Source organism: Piliocolobus tephrosceles, chromosome 5 (assembly GCF_002776525.5).
Source record: "Piliocolobus tephrosceles isolate RC106 chromosome 5, ASM277652v3, whole genome shotgun sequence".
Taxonomy (NCBI): domain Eukaryota; kingdom Metazoa; phylum Chordata; class Mammalia; order Primates; family Cercopithecidae; genus Piliocolobus; species Piliocolobus tephrosceles.
Genome location: NC_045438.1, coordinates 97,048,844 through 97,061,201, shown reverse-complemented (window position 1 = coordinate 97,061,201; position 12,358 = coordinate 97,048,844). Strand labels below are relative to the sequence as shown.

Below are 12,358 nucleotides of genomic sequence, written 5' to 3'. Positions count from 1 at the left end.
TGAGAGAGTGAGAGAGAGAGAGGATGGATAGATAGATAGATAGATAGATAGATAGATAGATAGATAGATAGATGATAGATGAGACAGATGATAGGCAGATCGATAGATCAATAGATAAAAGAAGTCAAATATAAGCAATCAGGGAAACAGATAACTCAACATAGGCAAAAGGGCAACAACTGTGCAGCAGGCCTAGAAAACAACCAGTCCAGACTGAATATGGAAGCAGAAGGCTGAATAGGAAGGCTTCCAGGGAAAAATATGAAACTGCTGTGTTTAAGTGTTTGGAAAAATTACTGATAGGTGTTTGGCAAGTCTAATGGAACATTTGAAAATATATATATATACATACATGGAAAACCAAGCAGATGAAAAATTAAAACAATTATTCTTTTGAAGGGGGAAATGTGGTAAGAGGAAGAGAGCAAAATCATAGTATACTACTTGGCTCAGCAGATAGTAATATTTATTTTTATTTATTTATTTTGAGACAGGGTCTTACTTTGTCACCCAAGTTGGAGTGCAGTGGCACTATCTCTCACTGCAACCCCTGCCTCTCAAGCTCAAGCAATCCTCCCACCTCGGCTTCCTGAGTAGCTGAGATTAAAGGGACGCACCGCCATGCCTGACTAACTTTTTGTATTTTTGAGGCTGCAGTCTAAGTTTTGCTATGTCATCCAGGCTGGTCTGAAACTCCTGAGCTCAAGTTATTCAGCTGCCTCAGCCTCCCAGAGTGCTGGGATTACAGGCGTGAGCTACCGTGCTATATTTAAATTAAAATTTGCACTGCAAAACACATAAATATATAAATGTTGGCTGCTGATTTATCAAAAAGTTGAGGATGTAATCATATTGGGAAAATGAGAAAAAGGAAAGAGAAGGGATAAGTGAGAAGGTTAAACATTCAACCATCAAAACAATAATGTGAAAACAAAAGAGATCTAAAATCTAGAAATAAAAAGTAACTGTATAAGCACCTTAGTTAGAAATATGGAGATAAATGCCAGAAGAAACAGCTAAGAATTGGAAGTGATTTTTTCTGGGGGACAAAACTGAGGGCTCAGGGAAGTGGTAAGGAACATCTGTTTTCATTGTCTTTTAGCTCTGGCTTATATTTGAACTATGTATATGAATTTTTTTATTAAAAATAAAAAGTGATTAATGATAAATGAGAAGTGCAAGACTGGAGGCAGGAAATGTTGAGTGTTCTCTCAATAGCTCACCTGGGCATGGAAGGAGACTGGGCAGTAGCTATAGAGGACTGCATAGATGAAGGAGGAATTTTGCTAAAATGAGAGAGGTCAGAGGATAGCAAGTGAAAACAAGAGGTGGAAAGACCAGAGAACAAAGAAATAACCAACAATGAGACCCTAAAGGAGACAGAAAGGAAACATTATCTAGGTTGGGGAAATTTTGGAATCATATCTTCCTATTTCCTGGGAAATCCTCTCTATGCCCATCTCCTCATTACTCGTTCTCTCTCTGTGCCTCCAGCCTCCAGTATAAATGTGCTCTTCATATCTATAACCCTGTGTTTTTCCCAACAAGGAAAGTCTCACCCTTTCCCCAGTATTCGGAATCTGGGGAATGAGAAATTTAAATATTTTTACATTTCATATTCTTAAGCTTGTTTTCATGTCTCCGAAATTATACTCTTCCCACACTACACATGAAAGCTATTTTTCACTTCTTTCTTGAAGACATTTGAGTAAGAGCTCTGGGTACACCTTTAATAAATACCCTAAAATCTCTAGAGAGACCTCGATTGCCACCCATCAACCAGTCCTCACTGGAAATACAATTGAAACACCAGTAGAAACTGAATAACTTAAGCAGATGACCTAGATGTATAGCTCACATGTAAAAAAATAATAAACACTCTTGGGGCTATGTCCCATATCGTAATATTTCTGGAATCATGCATGTAAGGTGGACACCACCATAGTGTGCTGAAATAGTCAGCACCTTACAATTATTCTCAGGCAGTGAAGACCAGGGTCTCCTCTGTAGCTGTATAGATTGTGTCCTGCACATCCCTAGAGGGTACCAACACACTGAAGTCTGTGGAAATGACCCACCCTTCCCACCCCCAAGTCACCCACCATCCCAAGATTTCAGGGTGGGGCCTGAGCAACAGCTGTACACATCAGCCACAGTGAGACCCCTTTTACTTTACTATGCGGTACGTTTCAGGACAGAGAAAATATTGCAAACTTTTAATCCCATTCACCCCTACAAAAGCACATTAAATTGCATCTTAAAAGTACTGTCTTCACAAATGGAAGTTGGATTTGTAATACATTTAGTCCTCCACCTCCTATCCCCAGTGGATTTTATTTCTAATGTGTGGCTTAAAGCAAAGCTATCCAATAAATATAGAGTGGGCTCTAAAATTACAAAGAAAAACTGTCATGGTGGTTGTTCTTTATCATTTCTGAAAAGCAAATCTGTGTTGTTCTGCCAAGTTTTTTTAGCAGTTGTACTTTGTGGGTGGCTCTGTTCCAATATCTAGATGTATAAACATCCTGTACATGCACTGTTAAGCCTTCAGAGCACTCTCCTGTAGATGGTATGGACTTCCTGGAAGAAACACCATAAGCATGATGTGAGAAGGTAAAAGCAAAAACAGCAGCAAGTGGCAATAAGATTATGATAAAAGTCACTGAAGAATGGCAGGTGGAGTCAAAAGGAATGTGGTGTTTGGTTCTTCTGACACCCTCATTTGCTCAAATACAATATGTTATGGTACAGTAACACTAAATACTTCACAAATGTCAGGTACACATTAGTAAAAACAGTGAATGTCTTCATTTTTGAAAGGGTTGAATGTTCACTTTATGAAAGAGGAAAAATCTTTTAAAAAAATGTAAGTCAGTATTCCAAATGGCAATCTCTCTTGTTCAAATTTATCCAAAATCATAAAGCGTTCTTTCTCAGTCTCTCTCTCTCTCTCCTTTGACCTTGAAATCCCATTATTATGGCAAGTCTTTAACATGGCTCCTCAATTTTCTTTTTTTTCCTGTTTTATTTTTTGAGACAGAGTCTTGCTCTGTCGCCCAGGCTAGAGTGCAGTGGCACGATCTTGGCTCACTGCAACCTCTGCCTCCCAGGATCAAGCGATTCTCCTGCCTCAGCCTCTTGAGTAGCTGGGATTACAGGCACCCACCACCACACTTGGCTAATTTTTGTATTTTTAGTAGAGATGGGGTTTCGCCATGTTGGCCAGGCTGGTCTCGAACTCCTGGCCTCAAGTGATCCACCCACCTCAGCCTCCCAAAGTGCTGGAATTACAGGCATGAGCCACCATGCCTGGCTACTCAACATTTTGTAATACAATGTTGAGAACTGATGAGCAGTAGGCAACAGCGATCTGATTAAAGTGAATGTGAATACTATGAGGCATCTACATCTACCACCACTATACACAATTCAAGCCCAAGTTCTGCAAGCGATAGAACATCTGCTGTGGAAAGGAACTCAGAGAAGAGCTTCGTTATCATGACACATGTTGAAACATGAGATAAAAATCTAATCATACATCTTTTTTTATAAAGAAGTATGCTTTTTCCCAAATATCAAGAACAGGTGCTATCCATATAATTTTGGAACACTCACATACAAAAATGGAAAACTAAAAATCTGTGACATTTTGCTATCGTATTTTTGTAAAGTTCACTCAGTTGGCTCAAAAATGTCAGCAAAGGTGTAGCCTACATGAGATCTTGTGTGCTAAGCTGTGGGTTACTAGCCTTGAACTCATTTGTGGTTATGTGGCTATGAAGCACAAAGCCCACCTTAACATGGTTAATCTACAAATACACCTGGCATTTTGCATTCACACTCTGCTTCATGCTTATTAAAACATGCCTAAAAATGAAAGAAAATGATTCAAACAAGAGTAAAACTGAGAGAAATAATCCACTTCTCCACACCACACACATACACATACACACCCAAATCATGAACTGGTTTTACACTTGCAAGTCTATACTTAATTGAGAAAAATATTTGAATTCAATTAAGATATGTATGATGTCATTTTTTCCCTTGGCATTAATATATCAGAATTTACTTTCTGCTAGTTTCTATCCATCACAATCACTTTTGAGCTATAAAAGTTCATTTGGCAGCTCTTTTCAAACTATTCCACAATTTAAATCAATTGTACACTTGAATAGAGCACGAGTCTGACATTAATGACTTTAAAATTATTGCCTAAGAAATTGTGGGAATCTTATGGAGGGGCTAAAACTTCTACAGTACACACAGACACACACAAATAAGTAAAACTCTGTTCTTAGGATTCCATATTTCATTTCCATTTTATTACACATTCATATTATTTCCTGAAATCATCTTAGAACCTTTTGTTTTTGCAAAATTTTAGAGGTCCAGGCCCTGTGATAGCTATGTGATGTTTTCTCCAGCACATAAAGCAAATTCATGATGTGAAAGAGGCAAATGACAATTGTTAAAGTATGTCTTATTTCATAATAGAATTTTTTTAATAAAAAATTATTGTGGGACAAGGTACATTAAATTTGACTTGCAATTAGGAAATATGGGAGCCAGCCTTGAAGAGCATGTGGCTGAGTCCCCACATCTAACTGATGAGGAAACAGGCTCAGATGGGTCTACTGATGGGTCCACTTGCTAGAAGCAAAACTGGAACTAGAAACCACGCCCTGGCTTCTAGGCAGCAAGCAATAGTTTTGCTAATTTTGTTCCCCAGCATCAAAACAAATGCACAAAATAGGAAAGACACATGGTTATTAGTCGGTTATTTTATAAACACAATATTTAAAACTTAAATTAGTACATGTAAAGAACTGGCACAAACAGATGAAGGTTCACTTTCATGGCAGCAGTAGCATCTGCACAACATACCCCCTCAGCCACTGCCCTCAGCCCTTCCCCCCTCCGAGAGAGGTGGTGCTGCTGGCTGCAGATTTCTTCAGCTCTATTTTCATAGACTGAGTCTCAGCTCGAGGCTCGAATTTGGTCAGATTTCCTGCTCCTGGGGCTGCCACTACTGGCTTTCCTGCTTTCATACCTTTTGACATAGGAATGCGGGTGGGTGTAGGCCGCTGGGATGACCCGTCTTGTCCTGACTGTAAGAGAGAAAATACGTAGATACAAGGGAGATGTTGGTGAGTTTCCTCTGGATATGCCATCAATCTGAACATTAGTGGGACTCTTGCCACACAGGAACACCCACAGATGACCCTTCCCCAGATAAAATAATTGTGAGAAACTTGGAGTTGGTATCTAATCCACTCTGATTATCTCCCCTTCCCTTCTCTTAAAACAACTTTGCTTGAAACTTCCTTCTCTTCTGAAACACTAAGTCACCTCCTCTGCCCTTACTGAAGATGGCCTTAACTCCAGTTTCACAGAGGAAATATAGACCACCAGGCAAAAACTCAGGCAACTTTACTCCTACTGCTCCCTAAATTACCTCTACACTCCCTCCTTTCTTCCATTTCAGATGAAGCCACTCTCTTTTCACCTCCTAAGGACCTCAAAATCTTCACATGTTATTGTCGCTGCTGACCACATCCTCCTTTCTAAAGTCCTCCTAACACCGTCTTGCTGTGATTTCTTAGGACAGTCTCATCAGTTCACCTCTCATATCTGACGACTCCTTTTCAATCTCTTGCTGGCTCCTTGTTATCTACTCTGCCTGCCTTCTAAATGTGTTACCATGTTCCATTCTCAGCTTCCTTTTAATGTTTGACATTCACCCTGAGAATTGCCTTAGTTATTACCTCATGTGTTCAAACCCTGGGACCCCTAGGCTTCAATGCCCTCTAGAAATGCAGATCCTTATTCCCAACTACTCACTGGACGTTTCTGATGTTTCCCAGACATCTCAAATATAACATGCCCCAAACATTACTTATCCTCTCTCCTAAACAGCTAGTCCCCCTAAAGTTTCTCATCTTATTCTCCCAGACAGCCAAATCATAAACCCAAGAGCCACACTCTCTACTCAATTTGTCATGAAATAGTTTTGATCATCTTCACTCTATCTCTGTCCTCATTTTCACTACCTTAGTTCAAGCCTGCTTCATCATTAAGGTAGAGAATTGCAACAGCATCCCTGTCCCTCCAAGTTATCCTTTAAACTGTTTTGCACACACATCTTTCTAAAACATAAACAATGTGCTTTTCTCATGATCATTACCCTTTCAGTGGTTCCCTAATATCAATTTCATAATAAGACATGTATATGCCTCCCTGCAATATGCAACCCCAGTTTGCTTCCCTATTTTCTGCCCTTGCATTTTTTGCCCCATGCACAACTGGTAGCAGCACACTGGGATGCTCACCATTCCCCAAGCATGCCAGGCTGCTTCCCACCGTCGTGCCTTTGCACATGCTGTTCTGTCTACATACTCCTTCCCTTTTCCTTCTTGAAAATCCCTCTTTAACTGTGAAACCTCCACTTCTGTGAAGCCTTCTCCGTTGACTCCTGTGTACATCTCTATCATAGAACCACTAAGTAGGTTCCAAACCTGTCTATTCCACTAAGTCAGGAGCTTCTACAGTCCTCTTGGCATCCCAGCACCTAGCCCATGCCTAAGGAATAGTTGACACTCAACAAATGTTGACTGAATAAATGTACAAATGAACTACCCTCACTGTTCAAATTCTAAGAGGAGTATTCCAAAACTTTTGTTGTCCTTGAGTTTATAAGATCTGATGTACTTAAAATAGGTGGACCATTGAGAACTTAGAAATCCTAGACAGTTGCTTTGAAATACTACTCGTGTGAGGTTTAATCAGTAGTCAAAAATGTCAATACAGAGGGTAGGGCTACCTTGATCTGACCCTTAAAAATGGTAAGAAAATATTATGGCAGAAAATGTGCTCTAAGTTACAATGATTTATACCTTCAATATCTTTTTATAAAATGCAGCAGAAAGAAGCAAGACCCTACACAACCAAGCTATGCTCCACGTTACCTAAAAAGCAGTATTGGATCACCTGAGGACAGTGAAGAATTCTGAATCCTGTTTGGCTCATGAGGAGCCAAGTAAAAGCTTTACTGGCAAAGCAATTAGTAATTCACACTTTGGAGCCTGCCTTGAGTCTATGTTTGTGCATAGGAAATTAAAGTAAATCATATTAAGAATATAGGAAAATAAGCCACAGTTTCTGTTTAAATTATGAGCTTCCTGTCTTTCTTAGGAGATTTCAATTTATGCTATAGAACTTGTTCAGAGTCTAGAAATCATGATTTCTAGTGTATTAGCTTAAGTTAACATCTAAACAGTACAAGCTCTTCTATAATTACATTTGCCAATTTGCCACCAATAAATGAAGACAATCACTGGAAGTGTTTTGAAAAATATAATGTATAATTTATTTACTTTTTTGAGACAGGGTCTCACTGTCACCCAGGCTGCAGTGCAGTGGCATGATCCTGGCTCACTGCAACCTCCATCTCCTGGGTTCAAGTGATTCTTGTGCCGCAGCCTCCAGAGTAGCTGGGATTACAGATGTGTGCCACCACGCCCAGCTACTTTTTTATTTTTTTTTCCTTTGCATTTTTAGTAGAGATCATGTTTTGCTCTGTCAGCCAGGCTGGTAGAATTTATTTATTTATTTATTTATTTATTTATTTATTTATTTTTTGAGACAGAGTCTTGCTCTGTCACCCCAGCTGAAGTGCAGTGGCTGGATCTCAGCTCACTGCAAGCTCTGCCTCCCGGGTTTATGCCATTCTCCTGCCTCAGCCTCTGGAGTAGCTGGGACTACAGGCGCCTGCCACCTCGCCCAGCTAGTTTTTTGTATTTTTAGTAGAGATGGGGTTTCACCGTGTTAGCCAGGATGGTCTCGATCTCCTGACCTCGTGATCCGCCCGTCTCGGCCTCCCAAAGTGCTGGGATTACAGGCTTGAGCCACCGCGCCCGGCCAGAATTTATTTTTAAGTTCCAGCTTTTGTGCTTTGCACATGCTTTTCAATAATCATTCATTTAGCCTTCCAGCTAGTTTTGTTTGTTTGTTTGTGACGGAGTCTTGCTCTGCCACCCAGGCTGCAGTGCAATGGTGCAATCTCGGCTCACCACAACCTCCGCCTCCCAGGCTCAAGCGATTCTCCTGCCTCAGCCTCCCGAGTAGCTGGGATTACAGGTATCCACCACCACGCTGGGCTAATTTTTGTATTTTTAGTACAGACAGGGTTTCACCATATTGGCCAGGCTGGTCTTGAACTCTGACCTCAGGTAATCCACCTGCCTCAGCCTCCCAAAGTGCTGGGATTACTGGCATGAGCCACTGCACCCAACCCCAGCTATTTATTAAATATTTATGAAGCACCTGCTCTCTGCAAGATCTGATTAAATAAAATATAGTTTTTATACATGTAAACTCACTTTTACTTTTAAAAAACTTTTTGATATTAAAATCTTCTCATCTTATTTTGGGATAAAATATGCCTATGGCCATACATAACCACATATTGAATAATTTATAGAAACATAACCTAGGAACAATTTTAATTCTTCTTCCATATAGACCATTTTCCCCGTCTCCATTTTAAAAACTATCTTAAACATTGAAATCAAATTTTAAACCTTCTGATTACTATATGCTACCATTTCAAAGAGGCTACCTTTGCAAGTGTTTTATGGCACTGTCCATAATTTACATGAATAGGCGAAGTTTTCCCTCAAAGTTGGCCTAATTTATTAAACTATTAGGTCACTTTTTACATTCAGTTCTGTGTGGATAGTCCTCTGCGAAGCATCTGGATTCAGGCAGCATGAGAAGCATGTGGCTGGGTTTTACTGCCGGTACTGGGGTAGTCTCACTACTCACATCTCCCTCCCTCCATGGGCCTGCCCTTTGGAGCCTCTTCTACTCACCACTGACTGGGTTCCTCGAGCAGATGACGTTGTGACTGGTGTTATGGTGATAGTGCTCGTCACCTTGCTCGCACCAGGCCGTGAGGAGAGGTGGTTCCTGGGAGAGCGAAGGACAGTGCCGGTGGAAACCTCCTTTTCGGCTGTCACGTTTACTGGTCGGACAGTAATGACTGGACTGACTCCTTCACCTGAAGTCCCAGGGGACCGTTTAAACTGAGACCCTAAGTGAATGTGAATTTTATTGTCCTCTGTGGTTATGATATTGGCATTGGAGTTGTATTTCCGTACTGGAGTTGGAACAGTCTGTTTTTCTGGGGTGACTTTGAGGATTGTCCGTCCCATGGGCATTTCCTGGGATTCGGGAGAAACTGCAATCTCAGCTGGTGCTGCTGATGTAGACACCGTCATTATCTGAATAGGGGATGTGGGCCTGTCTGCAAACGCACCTCTTCCACTTTCTGGAGTCTTCTCTCTGGAAAATGTAGTAATTGTGACTGGGGACATGGCTCGTTCTGGGCCAAGAGTAGTATCTCCACTTTTTTGTTTCTGAGGCATAACGTTTGGTGATGGAATAATGGTTATTCTTGGTTTCTGATTCCCTAAGGTAGGAATGACGGTGGTACTAGAAAAAAATTCTTCAGATGTCGGGCTTGTTATCTCCAAAGTCGCAGTACTGTTCTCGTGGTCTGGTGTCACTCGAATATGCAGGGGCTGGCCCTGCTTTGGTGAAAGGACTACCTCTCCTGGGTGCCCTGGACTGGAATTTGTTCGGGGCCCTTTCTCCTGAGTGATTGAGGGGCCATTTTCCCTCTTTCTCATCCATGGAATCCAAGACTTTCTCATAGTGAGCTCATTTGCTGCTGGAGGATACCTGTCTAGAACAGAGGATCTTTCCATGGGTTTCTTCAATCCCACCTGCCGAAGATTACTCATAATATGATTTTCTTCCTGGAAGGATTTCCGTATGAATACAGCTGGTGTTTCTTCCTCTGTTGCTTCACTGCTGACTGCATCAGTCTGGACTCCAGTTGATGTCACAGGAACATCCACCATTCTTCTTCCATTCACACTGGGCCTAAGAGCTCTGCTGTAGCGCTTGGAAAGCTCCAACTCTTTAGTCAGATTGAGGACCTCCTGCCCCATGTTTTTGTTCTTATTTTCTTCTTCCATAAATCTTTGTTGCAGTACAGAATAATCTACCTGGAGCTGAGAAAGCTGATCTTCTTTGTTCATTAATTCGTGAATCTTCTCTTTAAGAGCTTGTACTTCAGCTTTTAAGTCTCGACTTTTAGCTTCTTCCAACCGAAATCTGTGTCTCAGTTCAGCTTCCTGGCTCACAACCTCACCCTTCTCTATTGCTTTATTCTTGGCAATTTGGTGCTTGATCTCCTCTAGTTGTTGAGAGAGGAAGTTCGCCTTATCCTGCTCAGTTCTAAATTTCTGTTCCAGCTGATCATACTCATCTTCTGTCTTCATCAAATCCCCTTCGACCACTTCCAATTGTTGGAGACGTTTCTTCAGTCTCTCAATTTCAAGTGTTAGTTCCTTAATCTTATTATCATCCGGGCAGGTGAGCTCAGATCCTTTTCGTGACCTTCCCCTTGTTATTTCTCTTTCCACTTCCTCTATACCATCAAGTCTCTTCTTTAGTAAGTCAACACTGCAGCTTAATTCAGAGGATTTTTCTTCTTCACTTTTCAATTTGCCTATCAACTCATCTCTTTCTCTTGTCAAGTTGTATACTTTTTCCTCCATTTCAGATTTTAGTTTTAAAAGCTTCTTACTTTCTTCAATTAGTTTTTCAGTTACATCCATAACTTTTCCTTGTTCCACCTTAAAATTTTTATTGAGTCCATCCACTTTTCTCTCTTCTTGCTTTATTTTTTCCATCATATTTTTCCTTTCATCAACCAGCATCACGGTAAATGACTTCAACTTCGTAAGATCATCTTTTAGGCTTAATTCAGCCTTTTCCAATCTACTTTCAGAACATTCCAATTCTTTAACTCGACTCTTGACCACCTCCAATTCATTTAGCAGGTCTTTGGTTAAGTTCTTTTCTTTCTCCAGATTTAAATGTAGCTGGGTGCACTCAGATTTACTCTTGCTGAATGCCTCTTCCAATTTCTCCAGTTCAGACATTCTCTTCTGTAGCTTCTCAACTTCAAGTTTGAGCTCCTTACTATGGTGTTCTTCCTCTTGCAACTTCTTCCTCAGTTCCCTACACTGGGATTCAGTTTTAGTGATCTCCTCATCTTTACCTTCCATTTCAAGTACACGCTTTCGAAGATTTTCCACTTCTGCCATGAGGCTAGAATTTCCACATTCTCCTTTGGCAATTTTATCTCTTAATTCCTGAAGTTCTTCCTCTGCCTTCTGCAGATTTTTGTTGGTCTCTTCTAGCTCCTCGATTCTTTGGGTTAAGCCAACCAGCTTGAGTCTAAGTTGCCTATTGTGAGACTCTTGATTAGCCAGTTTAGCATTCATCTCTTCATGCTCTTGAGAAAACCTCGAAGCCTTGTGTTCAAAGTCTACTTCTAACTTGAGCAATTTCTGTCTGTCTTCTTTGGATTTGGAAGTAATGGCTTTGAGCTTTTCTTCTTCTTCCCTCAACTTCTGAGTAAGATCCTGTACTTTCTGGCTTTGCAGGCCAAGTTGTTCAATGTGCATTTGTCTTTCATCCACCAGCATGAGTGCAAAGGACTTGAGTTTGACAAGTTCATCTCTTAGTTTATTGAGCCGTTTAGTATTTTCCTTTTCTTTGCGGGCTTGATAAGCCTTTTCTTGTTCAAGGAGCTTTTTTAACCTAGAAAATAAAATATGCCTATATGTTAAAAGAGTAATCAGCAAACAGATTTAAGCATTGATATTAAATAAAAAACAAAATGCTACTACAATAAATCCCTTATCAATTGTTATAATATCAAGGTTTAAAAAATAGCCATTAATGAAACTAATGTGAAGTCAAAATATTAGTTACCCTTAGGAGTAGTGGCTAGAAGGGGGCATGAGGAGGGCTTTGAGTGTAACTAGTTTCTCTTCTGTAATTTGCGTGCTTGCTATACAGGATTGTTTAGCTTATCTTATGAAATTTCAGTAAGCTGAACACTTCTGAGTATCTTTCTGCATGTGTACTATACTTTAATATAGCGGCCATTAAGTAAAACTTAGGTTGTGCAATAATAATGACTATGTCTTCTGTATCCTTGGTGTTAGTATTTACTTTATTCTCAGAGTAACTCTATGAGATATGTATTGCTACTATCAGCACCATGAAAAAACATGAGATACAGGGGAATTATGTAACCTGTCACAGATCCCAGAGTCAGTAAGTGGTAGGGCTGGATTTCAAATTTGGCCAGGAAGCCTCCAAAATTCTTGCTCTCCACCTCTGCATCATACGATTTCAGGAGATAAATTTACTTTAAATGATAGTAAAGGTTCAGAAAAGAAGCAGCTTTGGGTTTTCTTATTTTAAACCCTTG

At 40.3% G+C, this 12,358-nt stretch overlaps 1 protein-coding gene across 3 annotated transcripts in view; it reads right to left on the bottom strand.

Moving 5' to 3' along the window:
* FILIP1 (filamin A interacting protein 1) overlaps positions 1–12,358 on the bottom strand; it is a 208,258-nt gene that overhangs the window by 12,333 nt on the left and 183,567 nt on the right. The window contains exons 5-6 of one of the 3 annotated variants that reach the window (XM_023219263.2): positions 8,874–11,679; positions 5,054–5,111 (exon numbers count right to left, since the gene is read on the bottom strand). In XM_023219263.2, coding sequence (XP_023075031.1) covers positions 5,054–5,111; positions 8,874–11,679 — 2,864 coding nt within the window. Of the gene's footprint in view, positions 1–4,297; positions 5,112–8,873; positions 11,680–12,358 lie in introns of those variants that run through there. The other 2 variants (XM_023219262.2, XM_023219261.2) reach the window with 2 other exon arrangements.